Source organism: Hoplias malabaricus, chromosome 10 (genome assembly GCF_029633855.1).
Source record: "Hoplias malabaricus isolate fHopMal1 chromosome 10, fHopMal1.hap1, whole genome shotgun sequence".
NCBI lineage: Eukaryota > Metazoa > Chordata > Actinopteri > Characiformes > Erythrinidae > Hoplias > Hoplias malabaricus.
Window position 1 is genome coordinate 24,106,313 of NC_089809.1, and position 23,913 is coordinate 24,130,225.

The 23,913-nt window shown below is 36.7% G+C and overlaps 1 protein-coding gene across 1 annotated transcript in view; it reads left to right on the forward strand.

The window, feature by feature from the left end:
- Window positions 1-5,891: 5,891 nt before the first annotated feature.
- Window positions 5,892-23,913, forward strand: part of cep192 (centrosomal protein 192) — a 38,308-nt gene continuing 20,286 nt past the window's right edge. The window contains exons 1-18 of the mRNA XM_066683006.1: window positions 5,892-6,147; window positions 7,374-7,582; window positions 8,042-8,149; window positions 8,302-8,435; window positions 10,922-10,983; window positions 11,477-11,633; window positions 12,346-12,461; window positions 15,584-15,682; window positions 18,245-18,391; window positions 19,331-19,484; window positions 20,342-20,553; window positions 21,107-21,223; window positions 21,351-21,735; window positions 21,870-22,022; window positions 22,096-22,160; window positions 22,271-22,489; window positions 22,731-22,872; window positions 22,966-23,048. Coding sequence (XP_066539103.1) covers window positions 7,413-7,582; window positions 8,042-8,149; window positions 8,302-8,435; window positions 10,922-10,983; window positions 11,477-11,633; window positions 12,346-12,461; window positions 15,584-15,682; window positions 18,245-18,391; window positions 19,331-19,484; window positions 20,342-20,553; window positions 21,107-21,223; window positions 21,351-21,735; window positions 21,870-22,022; window positions 22,096-22,160; window positions 22,271-22,489; window positions 22,731-22,872; window positions 22,966-23,048 — 2,523 coding nt within the window. The 5' untranslated portion in view covers window positions 5,892-6,147; window positions 7,374-7,412. The remainder of the gene's footprint in view (window positions 6,148-7,373; window positions 7,583-8,041; window positions 8,150-8,301; window positions 8,436-10,921; window positions 10,984-11,476; window positions 11,634-12,345; window positions 12,462-15,583; window positions 15,683-18,244; window positions 18,392-19,330; window positions 19,485-20,341; window positions 20,554-21,106; window positions 21,224-21,350; window positions 21,736-21,869; window positions 22,023-22,095; window positions 22,161-22,270; window positions 22,490-22,730; window positions 22,873-22,965; window positions 23,049-23,913) is intronic.

A 23,913-nucleotide genomic window follows, 5' to 3' on the forward strand; every position in this document is an offset into this window, starting at 1 on the left:
CGACTCCGGCGCAGCTCCTTCCGTGGCTCATAGTCACGCCCATTTTCGTAAATAGAACCGCCCACTTTAGCTGGGCAGACCCCTTTCATCCCGGCGTCAGAGCCCCGCCCCTCTCAGCTTAAGCCGCAGCTTGTACACATGGGATAAACGTGCTACAGGGTGCTGTTGCACGAAGTAGAATTTCTCTGTTTAGCCAGATAACGTAAGCCCAAAGTCAAGCCAGTCCAATAGGAATAGAGTTGAAAAATATTCACTTAAGCTTTTTTTCCCTAGTAGATATACTTGACATAGGGCTTTAGTTATTTTTAGTAGATTGAGAAATGGTCAGAAAAAGGCCAGAAGGACTTTGAACAATCCACTACTTTGGGCTTAAATCACCTGGCTCTCTAAGAAAAAAAACGGCTTTGTGGAATACACCCAGCCCCCAGACTTTTGGTTTGTTTTAATAAAGTTCCTACTTGCACTTTAGGAGAATTAGTTGACTATAAGGCACTACATTCCCCATAATGCCCAGTGTCAATCCAATCAGAGCTTTTTATATTTTAGTCAGCCACATAGCATACAGTGTAATGATAGTTCATTTGTTTGTTTTTACTTAATATATATATTACACCAAAGATATTCTGATATTCCTGCCCACAGAAAATAATAGAAAGATTACGAAGCACCACCCCATCCGATATAACTTCTCATAAGCATGTTCATTGTTAATCTTAAAGACTGACATTTCTGAATTAATCATTTCTAGACAATGCCATATTAAATTAAGAACTGTAGAATGTTAAATACACAACTCCCTCACATTTCCAATTTAGCCCATGTATATCAGAGGGATTCAGTTTTGGCAAATGGTGCTTTAAAACTAAGAAAATAAATAATGATTATTTAATGATAATTTTCAATAATGTTATAGATTTCTCAATCAAGACAGACTTATGGCACTTTAGTGTTAAATCATTAATTCATTTTCTGTTACAATTTAATCCTATTCAGGGTTGTGATGGGTCTGGGGTGTAAATGGAATTAAAGGGTGCAAGGTAAGAACACACTAGACAGGACACTAGTCCATCACACACTTTTTAAAAACATGTTTATGGCTTGTGGACCTGGCACCTGGAGGTAACTCTCACAAACATGAGGAGAACAAACCACTCACAGTGACCCAAACTGGGTGTAACCCCCAAAACCAGCGTTGTGTGCCGCCAGTGTATCACAATGCATTTAGTGTTTAACAGACCTTTTATTAGATGCACAGCTGTGCCCCAGGTACTATACGTGTTGCAAGTGAAAATAAACGAGTTGCACACAGAGCAAACGTCTGCCCCACAATGAACATACTGAAATTTTCAGGTAAAATATGATTAACTGATATATTTTGTCCATACACGGGGCAAATTTCTTAATGATAAAAATCCCAGAGTCTGTCTTTTTAGTCTGCAGCAGTAATCTACACCTGCACTCATTAATATTCACTATAAAGGCCACGTGCTGAAGCTACACGCTACACTTTCACAGCTGACCGCGATGAATGGCTAATAAGATAATACTTTTATCTGTTTGGCCTACTCTGCAATTACACAGTCAATCCGTTCAGGCGTGATTGGGTGTACTTTTCCAGCCTCGTCCAAAGAATCCACATAAAACCAAAACCACTGTTCGCCGAGCTGTACGTTCCTTCGTGTTGCATCGAACATGTTAAACAGGAATGAACTCAGGGCAGCTCTGTATATGGTGCTGTTGGCGACCCTATGGTGTTCAGGTAAGCTGTTCTCTACAATAGTTCTACTTAGATTAGTCTTCTTACTCTTACTGGAGTACCCGTTTTTGAGAAGACCTATGGCTTGGTCGTGTAAATAAATCTGGTTTAAACATAAAACGTCATTGGGCAGGTTTAAAGACACGTTTATGCTTTGCTGTATTATGACTGATGAACGTAATCTAGACATAATCTGGATATGTGCAACAAAGCATGTCTGGGTTTGCATCAGAAATGCACAGGTTTGTTAATTGTTTTTAGAGTTATAGTTTGTATGTTCATTCCTATCAGACAGTATGCAAACAAAAAACGCAAAAGCTGAAAAATCGAATTGTTAAGTAACATGTTCGTGTCCATTGTGTTCTTAGAGAGTGCTGGAGCCCAGTTATTTCAGATGAAACTATATGGTTAATTACTCACAGATTTAGTGTGATGGTCATCATGCTGTTAGACCTTTGCATGTTACAGACTGAAGTGATCCTAAATGGTAATAATTGTATACAAAATGTAATGACTTTAGACTAAGAATCCACAAAATGATTGTACTGGGAGTACAAAATGCAAATTTCTGTTTAGCCAAATACAAAACAATAATACAAAAGTCAATGTAGCATATTATTTACATTTTCAGAATTGAATATTATTTGAAATAAGAAGCAATTGTAAGTTCATTAGAGAAATCATTGATGAAATAAATTACTTTAGCCTCTGGGCCACTGCTTTAAACAAATCATGTTCTGTTGGTTTTGTACGTAAGTGGGTACTTTTTTAAATAAACCCAAGTCTGTTTTAAGGGTATTGTAGCCGCACCTGGGTTAAACTGATCTAAAAATTGCTTACTTCTCATAGGGCAAGCTCTAAAATGCTTTCAGTGTGACCTTGGGTTCTGGGATTTGTGCTACACCACCCATACAAACTGCAGTGATGGGGAGCAATGTTTTGTCGGAATTGGAAAAGCAGGTACGTGTCACTTGTTTTCAGTGACTGAGGCTCTGCACTGAGCCTTTGCAGCAGATCTGGTAATCAGGCATTTTCTTCTAACTGTCTTGCATTCTAGTGTCAGTCCTGGACATAAAGGTGATGGGCTGTCTTCTTGAAGAGGACTGTAACAAGACCACCACTGTGGACTTCCCTGCAAATAAGACTATCTACACTATAACAAAGCATTGCTGTGATGAAGACTACTGCAATGGAGGCCCTGCAGTTCAGATGGCATCCATTACCCTCCTGGCAATAACCATCGTTCAAATAATAGGAGTATTATGAATTTTTGTGCACTGTTTAACATTAAAGTGACATCTTGCACTTGGGCTATGATTTGGGTGGGGATTTACTCCTTGGTTGTTGGGTGTACCTAAACAGGATGTTTTGATTAGAGTGGAGGGCAGCATGAGGAGTTAATTCATATCTAAGAGTGAATGAGGACAGTTGAAGGGTTTTTACAAGTTTTGATATTCAACTGATGTATTTAAAATTACTGTGTTCTCACAACCTCTAATAAATCCTGTGTTTTAAATGGTATATTTGAATCTTTTTATTTAGCATATGACTTTTGTACTTCAAAATATACCATTTTTCAGTCCAAAATTGAGTGTGATTCATAACAAACCTTGAATGAGAAACAGCTCCCCTTGTGGTGCAATTCCTAAGAGTGAGTTACAAACCAGGACTGGGTTTCCCAAAAGCACCTTTAAAAAAATGTATTTATTTTTTTTAAATAAATGGTAGATTGAACATCATGCTAAACATTCTCTCCCTGTCTTAACCTAAATGTTTTTGGGGTAACTTGGCCCAGTTGTCTTAAGCACACATTTAAAAACACTTCACTTTCCCATTTAGATTGTAATTAAAAACGCTAGATTTTATTTGGGGACCCCAGGTTCCTAACACAACCACTTTCCAAGTAACTGCAAGAGACAACTTTCCATTAAAGCGGCTGTTTATTTAAGTAATACTGAGTTAAAAATTAGAATTCATCATTGTATGTTCAATGTCTAAGGGACTAGTGATGTACAAACATTTTGGCACAAATCCCCAAAATGGATAATTTATGAAAATTGTTGATATATTTGGCTATAATAGTCCCTAGAGGTTAGTTTGAAGTCCAAAGAAAACAGTAGGGCATTTTAATAAAGCATGTGCTGTATGTTGTGGTATTTTTAAATTGATTTCTGTTCAAATAAATTAAATGGAAAAATAAGACTGTAAGGAAATATTTAGATATGCACTTGTAAAACATTTGACATGGTTTTATTTAATACTTATATTCTACCATATGTAGTAATATAACAGCTGTTTTGGCTCTACATCGTGTATGTGTTTGGGGGTGCGCTGCTATAAATAGCCTGCACTTTGTGTGGCAGCTGGGATGTTTGTTGCCAGTGAACATTTGTCACACCTCCATTCTGAATCATGACTGCTATTGCTTTCTCTGAAAAGGCTGATGTTTTTACAGCAGTGCAGTTGCACCCCAGAACATGCATATACTGACCACCTTTGTCAAACATGAGGATTTACTCTTCTTTTTTTAAATTGGATAACATAAAAGCATTCTGCTTGTGTGTGTGTGTGTGCGTATATATATATATATATATATATATATATATATTTTTTTTTTTTTTTTTATATTTTATAGTATGTTCCAAGAGACAGGGAATGTTTGTGCCTTGTGTGCCCTCTTCCAGTTTTAAATCTCCAATTATTGTTCCTGTGTTTTTGTCACCAAAGCTATTAGCTTTATTGTTCAGTAGCTTAATGATATATCATTTATATTAACTAAAACACCAGCAATGGTCATAACTGACATTTAACCTTGTTATTTTGAGTATCACATGGCCATGAGAGAGATCATTATAATATTAAACTGATTCCAGTCCACATTAAAATTAAACATTTTAACATGGTTGTGTCCTTGAGGGGCGGCACGGTGGCGCAGAAGGTAGTGTCACACAGCTCCAGGGACCTGGAGGTTGTGGGTTCAATTCCCGCTCCGGGAGACTGTCTGAGTGAGGTGGTGTGTTGTCCACGTGTGATTCCTCCTGGTGCTCTGGTTTCCTCCCACAGTCCAAAAACACACGTTGGTCGGTGGATTGGTGACTCCAAAGTGTCCGTAGGTGTGATTGTGTGAGTGAATGTGTGTGTGTCTGTGTTGCCCTGTGAAGGACTGGCGCCCCCTCCAGGGTGTATTCCTGCCTTGCGCCCAATGATTCCAGGTAGGCTCTGGACCCACCGCGACCCTGAATTGGATACAGGTAATGAATGAATATTCATCATTCTTTATTATTTTTTGAATTGTTTAAACCTGTGATGGACTGGCACCTCGTCCAGGGTGTTTCTCCCAGTGATTCCAAGTAGGCCCCAGACCCACTACAATGCTGAACTGGATAAGCCATTACAGACAATGAATGAATGAATTTATATAGTTCATTTTAAATTTACCAAACTAATTTATCTCTCCAACATAAACTTTGTTAAGGCAAAACTGAAATGCTCTAAATAAGATTACACTGCTTCAGACTACTGTTAAGTACTGTGAGATTTGGAATAATTACTTTTAAGACTCCAACCATTAAAAATTAATTATTTTACCTTGTGAATTTGCCTGTGTAATATGAATTTAATTCTAGAATGCCATTTGGTGAAATGAGATGTCAAATCCATGAAACACTTTGGAACTGCAGTGTTTCAAAACCGAGTCACCAAAGTGTGAGTTTATACAGCAAGGGTTTGTCACGTCATAAACATAAGGAACCAATCCAGTCCAGTTTTGGGGCAGAGATTTAGATCTGACTGCGGAGAGGGGCAGGGCTAAGTGAGTATTCATAAATACATGTGTACGAATGTCATTCTAGGTGATGTTTTAGAGTATTTAATCGATGAACATAATGAGACGGATTTTACCATACATTTCCGTCAGGTTTTGGATAATTGCGCTAGTGGGATAAATGAACCTCTTGTACTGCATGTTTCAAACCAGACAACTCTTTAGGCGATTGGTCCATTGTTTGAAATTAATCAAATGAATGAAGCGCCGTGGTCCAATGAAAGTGAAGGATTTAACAAAAGCCCCACCCACAAACAGAAGCCTAGAGGCGGGCTGCTTTAGTTATGGCTCAACTTTGTTTTAGGGCTTTTTCCACCAAGCGGAGACCTGTGGAGTTAAGAGCTTGGTGCTGAGAGATCCAGAAGATTAAAAACATTAACATTTCAGCTAGGTGACTGTGATGAAGCGTTAACGGAAACAGCTGGTTAAGCGCTCGTTAATTTCTGCTGTGTTGAATTTTCAGAGGAGAGATCATTTTCAGACATTTTCTGATGCTGCAGCTTGGTGGTCGTTAGCTTCTGTTGCTGTTTTCAGCCGTTGTAAGAGCGATGGAAAATTAACGAACAGGGTGAGTGTTTAACAAGCAAATGTAACGGGGAATCTTCAAAAAACAGTAGTTGTAGTATTTGTAACGAACATTTATATACCCTAACTCCTAACATGAGGGTGCAATCCGTGACTTACTTTTGGCCGATGTTTCAGCTAACGTTAACACTGGACGTTAGCTATTAGCCTGCGTTAAGACGGGTTGATTCAGTCAATCACTTAAATTTAGCGGTTTAACTTCGGGCTTTGTAAAATAGTCATTTTGACAGTAAATTAGTTGTTTTAGGTAGTTTCAGCAACAGTTTGCCAGGAGCTAGTGTAAAACATTTAGAGGTAGATACTTGCCTTGCCTTCAAACCTAAAGAAATCTCATTGAAAACACACATACGCTTTAACTAGTACCGAGGGTGCTGTCGCAGCAATCACGCTGTTTCCCAGTAAGGTTAAAAACTACTTTGAAACTGAATATTTTAATGAGTTAAAATGTAATGTTAATTTAATTTTGTAATTTAAAAAAATGTTAATTAAACCTCATCTCGCACTGACGTTTAACTGGAATTAAGGTGGTGTCTAACCTGATGTTGTGTACGTTTGAGCCAAGATAAATTATTTGTTATTTTTAGCCAAATGACAAACACAAACTGCTACAATCATATTTTAAAAATGTTTGCCAATGGAACATTAGCACAAAATCCTCATCCATGTCATAGAAACAACATATAGATAAACCAAATACAATATGGAGACAATTGCTGTGAACAGATAGAGTACTTATGAAACGTTTTGACCTCAGTAATCACAATGTTGTGTTGAAAGAGAAAAAACTAAAAACAACACTTACTGTTAGACATGAGGGGTTGATTTCCTTTATGGTTGCATGGCATTCAGTGACATAGGAAACAGACACCCACAGGTAGATAAAAGAATGGATTCCAATGACTATCAGCAAATTGATGCACAAACCTGACAGTCTATCAAGGAATATAAAATGAATTGACTGGCTGCTCCAACAGGATAGAACTTATAATATGTATTGGGTGGATCTTAAACATGCTCATCATACAAAATTACACCATAATATTATGGGCCTTAAATACTTGTACATAATGTGGTTTAGTTAAATTTGTGGTAAAATGGTTTTGGAGGTCCATCTTTTTTGGCCTGCATTTCCCAAATTTTGTGGACAGTTTTATGTATTTGGGTGGTATATACAAAGTAGAGTTCATACATGTGGGTTATTTTTTGCAGGTCATGTGGTGAGTCCTTGTGTCACTGAGTCACACAGACATGGATAGCTTCCGAAACCTTGAAGATGAGACTTTTCCCAGCTTTCTCTCTAATGCTTCACTGGGCAGCAGTGGCTGTGCTGCTCTAGCCAATGTAACTCTGGGGTCCACTTTCGGGGTGCCCGTGGCTGCTTCTACTGTGGCTAAAAATAGAGCTACAGCAGACAACAGGTGGGAGACTCCCATTTGTAGGTTTACTTTTTTTTTTTTTTTTTTTCCCATCATTTGATAGCTGCATGATTTTATCTTCCATTTATGGATTTTCTGCTGTACATTTAAAAGGATGGTTTCTCAATTAAATTTTTTTCACTTTAGTAGCTTTCTATGATTTTCTATGATTGCAGTATGTGGGAAAACACTGCTAGTGTTTAAATGTGCTGTTCATTTATTTAAGGTTTTGTTCAGTCAGTATATTTATTAGAGCAAAATGGTTTATTTCTTGTAAGATCAGTTTTCTAGACATCGATTAAGCTGTTGCCTTTACTCACCATTGATTACTCTTAGTCAAGCTTAGTATGGAAATTGAGCTATAATTTTTTTTAAGGGTAGTTTACTCATAGCTTATGTGCTGTACACTTATATTAATATCTCCTTAATTCTTGTTCCTTTTTGCCCCCTTATTTATTGTAGATTAACTGACGTCCAGGCATCATATTTGGATGGTGGACCACCTTCTCTTGGCTCTCGAGGATCAAATTATGATAGAGAAAAGTTTGCACTCAGCTTCAAGGATGATTTGTGAGTGTCAAATACTGGATTCAAGTTTATCTGTAATCTGTAAAACTATAGAATTTTTAACAAGAAATATATATTTTTAAATCTAAGATGAAAACCATTTAATTACCTTTTATGCAGTGTGTTATAAAATGTTTAAATGTTTTGACTTTCAGGGATGATGCAGCTGATTTTATTGCTGCCAATCGTTTCTCAGACCTATTGGTGAAGGTCAATTTGGATGATTCAGAGGGTGTATCCAGGCCTAAAGCTTCTACTGCTGCTGCCCAGTCCTCTGATTTCCCTGACGGTACTAAACTTTTTTTCTTTTTTCTATATAGTTTCATGTCTTGGCAACAAACAGAAAACTTAAAATGAACTTGACCGGGTTTTGACCTAGGACTTTGATTATCTGTTTTATCTACAGTCAAAACAGCTCTGAATGCTGCTTTTGTGATTTTGGGGAAATTTATGTAACGGCTTAACATAATGGATCTTGTGATCAATAGCTTATATAATACAATACAGTTTGGAATAGTGGCATGATTGGAGGGTGTAGTGTCAAAGTTTCATAGTTAAAACTATTCAAATGACATTATTAAACTTCTAAGGTAAAAAATTATATTTTATTGTTGGATAAATTCATTAGATCTGCATATGCTTTTCACTTGATAAGGTATGAATGATATTGCGGTGAGAGTGTAACTGTTCAGCTGTTGCCCGATATAAACGCCAAATGGTTGCATTCAGCTGTCTTTCTCTGCATCTAAATGTGGGCGGCTTTTAGTATGCATTCATATAGTGAGAAATGGTCTTAACTGTTGACTACTAAAATTAAGCACAAATCTTATTTTTTCAGGACAGTATTTCTATATTTATTCATACTGGTTTAAGGTGAAGTACACTATTTTAATCCAGAGCACTTTTTATGAAGTTCAGAGAATGTTTCTGCACAGTTGGCTCTCTGGTCTGTTTACACACTGTAAAAATGTCCAGTGTGTTCCACAGCCCTTTTTCTATGGGGAAACAAATTGTCTCTGTCCATACACCAAAATATTATTCCAGCCCAGGGCTGGGCATTTAATCGAAAATTAATCGAAATCAACATTCAGAACTTCTAAGCAACATAATCTTGTCTATATAGTTTATATCAATTATTTATTTACTTAAGAAATAATAAATATATATATATATATATATATATATATATATATATATATATGTATGTGTATATATGTATGTATATATATATATACATATATATATACACACACACACATACATATATATATGTATGTATATATATACATACATATATATATGTATGTGTGTGTGTGTATATATATATGTATATATGTGTGTGTCCCCACTGTGTGTTCATGTACTGTCCCTTTTTAAAACCATGCTACCAAACTGTAATCACGTAATTCTCCCACATGGAAGCCACCTAAACCCTGAGGCAGACCGAGCAGCTCGTACCAAACAAAAGCACAGTGTCTGTGATTTAGATCAAATATAAACAGTGCTCAAAAAAAATGTGGAACAAGATCAAACAACATTAGAAAAGATATCCCTTTAATGGTAAAATGTACAATTAATCATGATATTGACTTGTGCTCATATCACCAAGCACTATTTCAGCCTTTCTCTCTGGTTCAAATGCACTCTCTCGTACACTGGCTCAGACCTTCTCCCCCTCGTTCACTGGCTCTGAGGTGCTCTTTCTCACTCGCTTGCTCTTGCTTTGACTCATGCTCTCACTCTACATTGCTGGCTCCAGGGCTTTGTCACTGGCTCAGGCAGGATCTCTGTGTCACTGGCTCTGTGGAGTTCCCTCACTCATCAGTAGTTCATGTGTTCACTGCCTATTGCTGGCTCTGGGTCTCATTCTTCCATTGTAGACTCAGGTGCAGCTGAGAATCTGCATCTGCAGCCATTTAAATGGTAGAGAGACTTCAGAACATTGAAAGGCATTAAAAGGCATGATGTGGTTCTTTCTTCTTCATAGGTGGGTAACGTTGATTTAAGGCTCTTTCTCATATGTAAAACAAACCAGAAATGTTCTGCATGTGTAAATGCAGATACCCTGGATTTTATGCAGACTTTATCACACTAGTGCTCTAGTAAAAGCTCAAGGTACAGAGTCGGTGTATATGTGAACAGAGCAGGTAATGTGCTGGAGCTGCTAATGTATTTTCCCCACTGCAAATACACATCTCCCACTGTGTGCTTAAAGGACCATATGTAGTTTCATATGTGAAGGGACTTTATTTTTGCTGTTCAGATACATTACTTTAGAAAGAAATGACTGCAAAATCTAGAGACATATGCTAATATTTTGATGCAAACTTAACCAATGTCTACGAACTTCTGATAACTCCAGCTGTTTGGTTAAAAATTAACTTTTGTGGTTGAACTTCAAACACAAATTAGCCGAATTCATACTCGTACTGTTCTACTTTCTTTTTTTTATTTTTATTTTTTATTTATTAATAATAATAATAAAATAAATAAATGATAAAGCACTAGACCATGCATGGCGTTGGTGGTGGTGGTTGTCAGGCAGGGTCAGTTCTGAAAGACTATAAATGGGGAAAATAAATATATTGTATTGTTTGTATTTTTTTATTTACTAATATTTTTTTTCCTGTTGTGAGAACAGCAGTACTCTAGAGGAAAAGCTAGCAAAGAAGCTGTACTACTTCAGGGGAAACTACGCAAAGTAGATTTGGCTTTTGTCTTAAGAAAACTAATCCTAACCCAATAGATAAATTCAATATACAAATCCTTTTTCAGATATTTCAACTGGCCTGATGACATTTTCTCATGCTGGAATTAAAGATATAATGGCTTCTCAGGTAAGGGTGCAAAATTTTACATCCTTATACAACCTTTTCTTAAAATTGTATTTATATTGCAGTAATTCATAGTTTTGAGAAATACATGACATGTTTGTACTGAATGGTAGTGTAACAGGTTGTGCTGCTGTCACACTGCTCTGAGTTCTTTGGGTTGTGGTTTCGAACTGTGCCCTGTGGCACACTCTGTAAGGAGTGTGGTCTGTGGTCCTAGTGTCTGTTGGGGTTTCCTCCAGCTGCTCTGGCTTTCTTCCATGGTCCAGAACACCTGTTTGTAGGTAGTTTGGCTATTCAAAATAGTCCTCAAATGTGAGTCAATATCTGGTGGCCTATGATGGACTGGCGCTTTGTGCAGTGTGTATTCCGGCCTTGCACCCATTCCGGCTAGGCTGTGGACACACGACAACCCTGAACAGCTAAAAGTGGTTGCACAAAGTTAATGAATGAACAAATACCTTTTTTTTTTCTCTCCTCTCCATCTTCCTCCCCCCAGGCTGCATTGCTCCCAGTAACCATAGAGGAAGAAAGTCCAGGGAGTGAGGCAGCAGACAGTGATGCAGGTGACAGTGGTGGCTTGAGTGGCAGTGATGCTAGCTTTCTGGCAAATGAGAAGCTCATGTCTCTTGACAGCATGAACAGTGATGGCACAGGTAACTGGATAATGTGTAATTAAAGTGGCATCATTAACTTGATCAAATTATTTATAATTGTTTGTGTGTTTGTATAATTCACACCTATAGCCATCGGCTTCTGCTTGCGCAGCTTCACAACCATGCTGTTGTTTCATGTTAACGCACTCCCTCTCGTGTTCTTTTGCTTAAATACACACTTTACTGCAATCTTTTTGTTGTTTGGATGACATATTAAGGCAGCACACACAAACATGTACATAGATTTATTGTTAAAAAGGAATTATATTTTGATTTATGACATTTTGGACTATATTTTGGGACTATATTATTGCTTGCAACTGCAGTTGAAAATTGTGAGTACATAATATATGTTAATTATTTTTAAGTAATTTGCACAGTTTCTATATACAAGAAGAAATATGTGAGAATCTTTTATTTTTTTGTATAATTAAGGTGTAGAATTTTATTTATTTATTTTTGTCCCATCTGGTCATATTATTAGAAAATTAACTGAATTTACATAAATGTGTTTTATTGTGATATTTATCGCTATCTGGATATGAGTGGACCTATATAGGGATATGAAGTTTTGGCCATATCGCACAGCCCTGTCTTCTGGCATGTTTTAAGTGTTTATAAAGATTCCTTCTTTGTTGAATAGAGAATTTACAATAATTATCTTAAACTGCACAGTGATTGTTTTAATCTTTATTATGCATCTCAATTTCAGATGATGATCATGATATGAACCATCTTAATGATGAAGAGCTTAAGCTGTACTTCAAAAAATTGGTTCCCCCTTCCATGCAGAGAGGTCGGGTTGAAGGTCAAGAAATACCTGCTGCTGTAAGTTAATTTGTAAAATACCTTCAGTTTCAGATCAAATTTGGTAGGAATTGGTTGTGGTGCACGGTTTGATTGCTATGTTAGGTTTGTGCAGAACCACACATACATGGCTGTACAAACTTTTTGTTGGGCCAGTGTGAATTGTTCCCAGTGTGAACATTAATTAAATATACAAATTCTCCTTAATTTAACTGACAAAAGGTTCAAAGACAAGCTTTTTTAGATTTTGCTGACCAACTTGATTGTACTATATTTTGTAAATATAAGGCAATGTGATATATGGGTGTGTACTACAAAGCAGGATAGTTGCAGTTGGCCAAATAACTTGAGCCCAAAATCAAGCATGTTCAACAGGAACAGACCTGTGGGAGTTTTTCATAGGACAGTACTCAACCTGGGCTTAAAGGAGCAAATGTTGACACAAACCATTTAAAATTGGAACTATAATACAGTTTCAAAAGAGTAGAGAGAGCCCTCTGCCTCCTCCACCGATGTGACCAGGTTGGCAGTTTGAGCAAAACTAAAGGAACAAGCCAGAGATGAGTTTAAGAACTTTGCCACACAATAGCAAATAAGAATGGGCCATAATCAACACATTTACATAGAAAAGTGTTCATAATTTCACTAAAAAATCTACCTATGCAAGACAAAAGACAAAAAAATTAACGAGGGGCCTCTATTTCCCTGCATTTCCACGCCTTTACTGTCTAAATCCACATTAAGTATTTCGACTAGACAAGGCTGGTGTTACTTATCGATTTTCCTTTGCATAATAAATGTCATTCAGGAGGCAGATCTTTGCTTCTTATTCACAATTTTCGTAGTCAAACATTTTGTTCCACCTTACATGTGTCCATTTACAAGTCTTATTGTCATTGTTTGCCAGCTTATTGAATTCTTTGTTCCACTTTAAGAGCTGAAGCTAGCACTGTAGCTTTTGAAACTTTTTGAAGCAACTGTATCCTAGAATTTTTTCTTTTTTTTCTTTTTTAGTTTAAATCAAACATTTACCTAAGTGAAAGGCAAAAATGCAAAAGAGACTAGACAAGGTTGATATTTCCCCTTCAACCAGAAATGCCATTTTAGGAGGCTAATCCTTGCTTCTTTTTCTTATTCTGGCATTTAGTTTCAACTTAAATTGGTACATTTGAGAGTCTTATTTGTGTTATTCTCCAGCTACTTCGATACTCATTTCCAGCTTAAAAAGCTATGCAAAGCTAAAACTAGCGCTACGTTTTATAAACAGTACTTGCTTTGAAACACCTATTTTCCCCCTTTTATTCCTTTAAAACACATGGCCATCATGTCACTAAAACATCTACCTACTAGGGAAACTCCACCTTAAATAGGTGAATATGCAAGGCTTTTCAAACAATTCTTATTCCTTAATTTGTTTAAAACACACACACCATGGAGAAAAAAGCACACATGAATCATGCATCATTGTCTTTAAAATGAACAATCGTATTTATACCTTTCAATTATGTTGTTTTTCACCTTCTTTTATAAAATGCACTTTAAATGAACTACACAACCTATGGCATTTACTCCTTTTAATCTATACATAGGCATCTGTACTTATATATTTTCAGAAATTATTTGCTATTACCTGTTCAGGAGGAAATTAGCCAGCTCTGGCTCTGTAGTGTTGCTGCTTGTAAACTGCCTCCTCGTCTCAAACACTGTATTTCCTCTCTGGTCCCTGGTCATGGAGATTTTTAATAATAAGTTCAATTTATATAGTGCCTTTTACAAACCCAAGGATGCTTTACAGAGTGTTAGTGGGAAAAAATTAACAAGGAAAGTTTTAAGCAGAGATTTAAAGGAAGACAGTGAATAACAGAGACAGAGCAAATGAGGTGTTATAAAGACTGGGAGCAGCTGCACCCATGGTTGAGTGTCTGCTATGAGGGACAGTAAGAAGTCCAGTGTCAATCTAAGGGTGTGAGATGTTAAGGGAAAATCATATCAAAAAGATAAACTGGGGAATGGGGCTTTTTGGGTCCAGTAAAATGTAACATTAACTTCTCAAAGAGAATATACTGCTTCAGCAGTGATATGATAGGCAGTGTATTAGCTTTGACTGTTTCCTTAATTTATTCCTAATTCCTGTTTCCTAATTCACACACACCCTGGACATTTTATGACTAAATACAGTAAATATCTTACAAATGGCTCCTTTAAATTAGCAGAGAAATCCTGCTTCGCAGTATACCCTTCTGGTCTGCAGGCAGGACTTTAAATCATACACCGTCTGTGTCTTTTGAAGCCACATTGTTGTAGCACATGCAGAATAAGCCTGGGCATTGACTTGCTTATAAAACCTAAGCAAGGAGTCTTGCTGAAGGAGTCTGATATTTCCTCAGAGTTGCTGAATCATTCTACATATGTATGGTAGACCGTAACACCTTACAAGCTTTCATTGAGAAATTTGGACTTATGCTATGTTTGTGTGCTTATCAGAAGGTTGTATATACGGGGTGGTTAAGTAGTAAATGCTGTCGTATTTCGGGAGCTTGGCTGAAATTCCACCCACCGTACACCACGTTCCCAAAAAAGTGATTTATCATTAAATAAAAACTAAATGCTTTTTGAGTAATAATAAATCTGATCATAATATTTGATATTTATTATCAGAAAACTATTCAAATGCATATTTGCCATTTTCTCCAGCTAAAGGAGAAAGTTGCAATATACGTCACATCTCATAAACTCGTATATCATCAAGAATCCCAAGTTTACCAGTGGTAAATGCGACTTTGTCCAGCGTTTCGGTGCAATTTACAAGTCGGAAAAATTGTATTTCCCAGTTTCATCACTCGAGCGCAGCATAAGTCTTGAACAACAACATGTTTCAAAATAACATCAGTAGAATATTCTACTTATTTATATTGGACTATTACATCTGTTTTGAGCCTCTTTTTTAACAGAATTACAATCAAGTTGGTCGGTAAAAACATTGGAAATCTTTTCCTTTGTAATTTTGTCAGTTAAATGTTTGAAAAATTAATAAAACATGTCTTTTTTGCATTTTACAATACATCCCAATTTTTCTGAAAACATTATTTTATTTTGAGCTATGTGTGTTTTATTAATAGAAACTTTATTTATTTATTTTTAAGGCATTACCCGGCAGTCAGACGGCTTCATTTCAACCTTGTTTAACTGAACCAGATGCATCATCCAAGAATAGAAACAACTTTCTCGATAACTATAATCAGGTAGGACCCATAATTTTTATATATATATATATGTATGTATGTATGTATATATGTATATATGTATATATGTATGTGTATATATATATATATATATATATGTGTGTGTGTGTGTGTGTGTGTGTGTGTGTGTATATATATATATATATATATGTATATGTATTATTCAATATTTGAAATCCTGGAGGATTAATATGACCCTTTACGCATGCATGGTAATGTAGAACTGTTCCAGACATTACCTGTCCTTCTAGCACCCTAGTAAAGACACAGCACATGTGTGTTTACATGAGAAAGGAGCGGGAAACATTCTGGAGTTTCTTCTGCATGCACTGCTCCACACCTAAACACGTGTTTCATTTCCTGCTGCATAAGGGTGCCAAAATCTCTTGCTATGTTCTACACGTGTAGAAGGACCAATCTGGGTTGTCTTGGGACACACCAGGGTTTCTCTAGGGATTCTCTGGAGTTTGTATGAAAGAGGCATTAATGTGATAGCACTGAATCGACAGTTTGCACCAACTGGACTAGATTACACATTGTGTTTGTAACAGTATGTCATTTTTATTTGTTATATGCCATATGTTGCATAAGCATTGTTTAATTTTTAACTTGAAGGAACGCTACCCCCCTGACCCAATTCTTGCCCTAAGGCCTTCCTTGAAGTGTGTACTTTGATGTTTGTTGACGCTGTGAAAGGGTGAGCAAAAGGGGCACTGGGTTTCAAGTATACAGAGGGTCAGAGAGTTGAGAGCCGAATTCAGCTGTGTACATCACTATGGCTTAAACAACATTCACAGTGGTCTGCAGCTGAGCTTTAAAGATTTAAATGTTATAGTAATCTCTTTGTGTAGGTATTTGTTATGAAAATTCCATTTTCTGCTCTATATTTCTCTAAACGATCTCATCTGTCCCTGTAATGACACACACACTGGATACATCCGTTTGTCTATACCTTTTCTGATGATTTAATCTGCACAGACTTTGTTTAAAATGTATTTGAAAACAGATGAAAACCTTTGACTAACTAAAGCTGCAACAGAGTGAATTGTTTGCTAGATATGTTAAACAGGTCTGTGACTGACTTACAGCACTTTTTATCAATCAAATATAAATATTTCTACACAAACGACTGGTTCTCAGTGATGCTCTGTTCTTTTATCAAGTATATATTACATCTGGTACATTTGGGTTTACATTTAGTAACTTTCAAAATATTACCATTAAGTTCCTGCTTTCTTGTCTAAATGAGCTGCTTGAATGTTGATTAAACACAGTCTTGTAGTTTATAGAGAAATAATTACAGGAATCCTGGTGTTCCTTTAAATAGCCTATACCCAAACTTGCTGTTTCACATCCCTTTAGTCACATCATTTGTTTGGTGAAGGGGAAAAACATTATGTAATTTACTACATGATGTTTTAATCATGTCTTAGGTAAATTAATAAAAAAGAGATTTTCATACTAAGCATGTGCGAAAATTGAGGGGCAGTTGCTGTCACCTGAAAATGCAGCAAACTTATACCCACACTGTCACCATGCAGCATTTAAATGTTGGTGTAAAGTGTTTATTTAACAAATCAATTTTAACATTAATTGTTTGTTTGGAAGATTAATTCATTAAAAAAATCTGCATACTCTTAATGCAAGTTAGCACATGGTTGCAGATTCATTCATTCAGTCAACTTGTGTGACTGCTTCATCCTGATCAGTGTTGCAGTGAATCTGGAGCCTACCAGAAATCTTTGAGCGCAAGGCAGGAACCTATGCAGGACACAGTGGCAGTCTATTACAGAATTGCAGATACAGTTTCTTGTAAACTAATTCAAGCAGCAGTATCATTTTGCATCTTGAGCTCAACACGGCCATCTATTAATTTGATTGCAGTAGACATATGGTTATTACAGTTTCAACAGGGTACGTCGGTCCTCCATTTATTATGGACAGCATAAGTTATTGCAAAACATTACTAAATTAGGGAACATTTAAACCTTTTATGTCTAAACTCAGTTGGTTTAGATAATGTATACATCATATAAAGTAACAATTTAAAAATCAATTTTGCAAATTCAAGTGATTGTAGATATAGTAAATAGTGCCCTTCATCCAAATCCAAGGATTTGATTGTACTGTACTTACATTTCATATCTCTTGAGTTCCCTAAAATGTCTGGATTTTCAGATGTAATATTTTCTGTCTGTGAAATTTCATTTTTAGTTTGATATCTGTAGTGTTTTCACAAAACATTTTAAAGACATCCGTACAATTTAGAGACAAAAGAACTTAAGGCACCTGTTGAACTTTGGGGATATAAGCACAATGCTGTCAAATCAATATTTACCTTATAGCTGACAAATAATGGATGGCAAATGTACTTGTTTATTTATTAATTATTTGTTATAAGCAAAAACTTTTTATTATGACTGGCATGAGGGTCCTTGCTTGGGCAGTTTCAGCCTGACCTTGCGAGTTTTCTTTATCTATGTTGTGTGTGTGTGTGTGTGGTTTTTTTTTTATTTATTTATTTTTTTATTTTTTAATAAAAACTTACATTCCTCTTTTTAGGGCGACTTGTCCATGCCTGATGTTCGACTGGCTGCTACAGGAATGGACTCCTATCCTGCTAGCGATGAGGACACAGAGGATGAGCTGGAAGCCTCGCAGAACCGCAACAGAGCCAGATTTCTGTTGCCCAGTATCTCCAGACAACTAGTAAGTTGGTAACCTAACACAACTTTCATTCTGAGTAATGCTAATGCTCAAATTTCCTAATTCCTAATGTCATCCACAAACCAGGTCTATTCCCAGCCAAAAAAGCTAGCACATTCTTCCTTTGAGATGAGCGGCAATAGACAGAACTGTTTGCTTAACTTCAAGTAAAAAAAAATATCATTCGATAGCTCACATCACTTTGAGGACAATAGAGACCATTTTTATGTTGGCTAATATATATGCCCCCTCTGGTAGCATTATGCTGATTGATAGGGATCAGTGAGGGCCATGAAAGCAGGGCTAAATGTGCTCTAATATTGTTCATACTTGTGATCTCCCAGTGATGGCAGTCAATGCTTATGCAGTTTTCAAGTTCAAGTCGGGTGGTGGTTTCTGTTAAGGTCCAACCCTTTCTTCTGACTTCCCACATGTTTGTGTGGTTTTAAAAAAAATCTGTCCTGAATATTTTTCTTTTTTGTCATTTTATGTTGATTTTTTAACATAAATATAGCAAAAAGACATATGCGTTAATTGTAGATGTTTAAAAACGATATTACATATTGTATTTCTGTATTTGTTTTAATGTTGATGGACTGTTATGCCATGTTGAAAGCACTGTTTACGTCACAACTCGAGCAGTTAATGCTGCATTGAAAATTTCCATCTGCCCAACTTCAGAGGCTGTTCATGTGGTGCCTCCTGGTGGGAAACTGTTTTCCAATAAAATCAACACCACTTGAATGTCACACTAGACAGTTACATTATTTTTTGTGTAGATGTACAGATGTTTGTCCTGAGTGTCAGATCCCCCCCCAATTCATTATATACAATGCACTACACTTTTATAGAGAGCTTTTTTTTTTATTATTATTTTATTGTTTCTAAGCTCCCAGAACTGAGATGAGTTTATATCTTGTTGGTTTATATATTTTTGTACAGGTTGGGGAGAGCCATCGACCTAATTTCAGGCCCGGCTTGGAAGGTGGAAGCTCTGATGATGAGCCTCAGCTTGGTACACAATTTGTGGACTCCAGGACTGGCATTGAGCAGCGGCACTCTGCTGAAGGACAAGTAATCGATTCACCCATCACAGGTAAACACGCAAGCCTATATACATTTATATATAAAGGTAACATTTATTATGACTCTAATGTGAAATAAACTTCTATTCTTATATCAAGGATATTTGGATTGCAACTTAACTTAATTTTGTTGGACTTTTTTTTTCCCCTCCTATTTTCTTAACACCAGAAATAGTATTCATTAGGGCTGGGCGATATATTGATTATGGAGTGAGGCTATATTGTTTTTATCGATATTTTAAATTTTTGAAAGTCTAAATCTTGTACAGGGCCATTTTGTGCTCTGCTCAGCTCATCTGTTTCGCTCTGCTAACAGCCCCCACCCGAATTTTCTCTCATGGAGCCAAATAACGCAGAGCGTGAAAAAGAACAGAGGTTTGGTTATATGTTAATGGTTCGGATTTTACCGGGCAGAGTAGCAGAAACGGCTATTTGCAGGGAATGCCGAAAGGAGGTAGTATCAAAATGCTGGAGTACTCCCAGCCTATTTCACCACTTAAAACAGCAGCACAAACTTCTGTATGAAGCTGTTAAACTCTGAGGTACTGCTGCTACTGTTCTGAAGTATTCACATCCCAGTACATTTCCCCGAAAGCAGCTCAGACAGCATTGCACCATTCACTGTAGTATTGGGTTATATGGCCTAAATATTACTCTGCCTTATTTGCAAATTAAATTCGATAGATGAAAATAAATTTTTTGCTAAATCTAAAACCTTTGCACACTGCTGAATTGAAACTTTTCTTACGAACATACTCATTCTATATATACATGCTATATATACACACATTGCCAGGAGCCTGTAGCATTCTGTAAACCAAATAACCCTGTAAACCAAAAAGCATTGTTTGTGTGTTTTTATTTTTAGGAGATGGTGGAGGGGGTGATGGTAGCAGTGGGAGTGAGGAGGATGGAAATGATGGTGGCGTGTCTATAGTACCCCAACTCACTGGTGTCCAGACCACCTATGATGTCCTACGTGGATTAGGCATTGTAGGAGGAAGTGGAGCAGGCGAGGATGTGCATCCTCTCTCTCAGCTACCTGAATTAGGTCGACATGACTTCAAGGGACATAGCCAGGTTATTTTTTATGTACAAGTCAATATTTTTAGTCAAATTAATTTTTATAAACATGTGTATGTATTTCACTAGCCCAAAACATCCTGTAAACATTACAAATCTGTTTGTGTATTTCTAACTTTAATTATTTTGGATTAATTAACTCACTCCACCTGCATACAGCTGAAATAACTAACCTGCATTAAAATGAAAGAACCATAGGGGTCTTTGAGCAAATTATTTGTTAAAAGCTGTAGAGGATAATTCTGTGGTGTTTTATCAAATGATAAATTGCAATATGTACTTGATTGACCCTGTTGTTGGTTGTTGCCAGCAAAATTTTGTAAATTTAAGCCATTATTTTTTTAAATGAGACTGCTGTCTTGTTTTGCCTGTTTTTCCTTAAATCGTGATATAATTTTACCACATTGTTTTCACCTGTTGTAGTAGTAACATGATTTTATTTATGCTATATACATGCTTTATTCAAAAAATTTTGTAATGCTTTTGTTACGTGTTATTGGACTTGTGGCACAGTGCACACTCCTTTATACTGTATTTGAAATGTTTACAGATGGGAGACCGTGTGGGCCCAGTTGGTACAGGTGAAACAGAGGCTTCTCAAATTTCTGGACCTAACAGCCTTTCCACAGTTAACTGGAGTATGAATCAGGATAGGCAAGATGCTTTGGTGAGTTCTGAACATGCTCATATTTGTACGGTAACTTGGAGCGTATCAGTAAATGTGTCCAGTTTGTTTATTTATTGGTTTTATATTCTTCAGGTATGTTTTAACACCACTACCATTCCTTTAACAGGACGCCATGAATAATTCTCAGTCTGGTACAGCATTTCCAGATGAACGATTTGATTCCATATACCTCAGGGCTGGTGCTGGATGCAACTCGAATGTCTCAGCTGACTCAGTCCTTCAGGGGACTCAGAAGAGTTTACAATTCTCCTTTCTCAAAGAACCACAAAGAGAGTGTAATGAGGCAGTTGAACCAGAACAGTCTCTAAGGCATTGTGGAGGAGCATGTGGAGATTCAATCAGATTTGCTGGCCATGGTCCTGTCAGCAGTGGAGAGCATACTGGAGAATCTCTGGAGCATAAATACATCTCTCAAAGCTTACAACAGAAAGATCATGAACAGAGTGACATTTGGAATCACTGTCCAGATGACATTCAGCTAGAATTTCAAGGTTAGTTTATTAATTATGGACTTCATTAATTGAGTGTTAATCAGTGTGGTATTTCCAAACTGTAAGTACCGTTTTGGTAACCAAAACATTATAAGATGTTAATGTATCCTCCACATGATATTCTCTTTTTCTAGGCACAAATCTTACCCATAGTGTTGTTTATCAGAATGAGGAAGGTAAGTGGGTAACTGACCTTGCCTACTACACATCATTTGAAAAGGAAATGGAAGAAAATATGCCTAAGGATATTGTTGACCAGTTCCAATCTGAAGACTTTATTGGTGGCAGTAAGTACAAAGACATTGCTCATACTTATGCAATGTTTTTACTATAGTCTGAAATATTGTCATATTCTCTTAGGTCAAGCCATGGAAAAGATCCTAGAGGATGAAAAGGAGTTTGAAAAGGAGCATAAATTTATGCCGGTAAAATTGTCAGCATGTTTAAGTCTTGACACAGTTTGAAGATAGTCTTTCAATCTATTAAATTCAGTTATTTATTCCTTCCTTCATTCATTCATTCCCTTTCCTGATAGGAAGAGAAGATTGAAGCAGCTAATGCCAGTATGGTCCTTGGAGACACCTCTTGGAAAGTTCCTACTAGTAGCCACCATCTAATGAGGGCCTCTCAAGTCTCATCAGAGTTTGAAAAAGGCAACCAAAGTTACTTGCGGATTTCCTTGGGGGAGTTCTTTCAGCAGCGGTCCGAAGCTTTGGGTTGTTTAGGGAGCAGTGAAGAGGATCAAGTTAAAAGGGTAAGCTCCTCAAAAACGTCTTCAGTTAAACAGGAAAAACAATTGGGGCCCTCGGGTATATGCTGATTTTGGGAGACAATATTGTGTTTTCTTTTTTTTCTTTTTCTTTTTTTTTTTTTCTTTTTTAATTAGTTTTTAGGATGCTTAGGATTGTGAGGCATTATGTCAAAGCATGTTTGTCACCAAACAGTTCCTTTTATTTATTTGTTTACCACCCCCCCCCCCCCCCCAAATATTTCAGCCTTCATTTGGTTATGTCATCAATTCTCCAGAGAAGAGGGAACCCTTTGCTCTTATTCGGCCTTCAGATTTTTCTTCTAGAGGAAGTTCTGTTCATAGTGACACAGTCCAACTCAGTGATGCAGATGAGACCATGAATCCAGGTATATGACAATATATCCGCTATCTTATTAGGACCTTATGACCAGTACTTAGGAAGTCTATGCCGACATGTTTTTTCTGCTTGCAAATCATAGAGGACTTGGAGAAGACCCTGGAACCTGCAATTACAAAGCTCTCATTAGAGAGTCGGGCTCACCCAGAGACAAAAGAAGTTAAAGTAAGGGTTAATTAAAAACATTGACATTATACAGTGTGTGGCATGTGTTTTTAAAATTATAAAGTTATTAAAATACGTTTTATGAAATCTACAAGTGGGTTTGTATCTTCCTCTGTACACCATTTAAGATTGTTTTGGGGAGGGGGATTTCAGAAGTAATTGAACACTTAAGTAGTTGATTCCAAATTGTGTTTAGTAACTATCCATGAGAACTGTGCTTTAAAAAAAGATTTCATTGCAAGTTAAGGAGGGCATTGTTAGGCTTAAAATTCGCATACAGATATTTTGGAAGTGGCCAAATCCTAAAATTTAGTGCATTCATAAAAATAAACTATGCACTGGTATGCTTAGCAATTCCAAAAAGCCTGGAAGACCACAAGACAACTAAAGTTGACAGTCACAAAATTCTTTCCTTCCTAATATATATCCATGTCAGGTACACTCACATGGGTATGTATAACCTTGTTAACATCTACAATCAGGTTTACCTCAAGATGTTAACTGCTAGAAAGGCTAGATTAGATCTAGAACATTCTACCCAGGTCTGGAGCAAGATTTTTGAACCAGTGAAACCAAATGAAAATAAAGACTCACTTTCACCTGAATGGGCATGTATGAATTCCAGTAGAACTGTCACCTAATAGGGTATGCATTTCATTTATTGAAGGCAAAAACGAACGCCCTGATGGCTGCTCTAAAGGCATGACAAAAAATCTCAAGGGAGGATACTTTGCATTTAGTAGTTTACATGGCTTCAGACTTTAGGAAGTCATTTTTTTTGTTTTTGTTTAGCATGTTATTGCTAATTGACAAAAATAACATTTGAGCTACTGAAAATGGAGGGACTTTAAAAGAAAATGGCTTT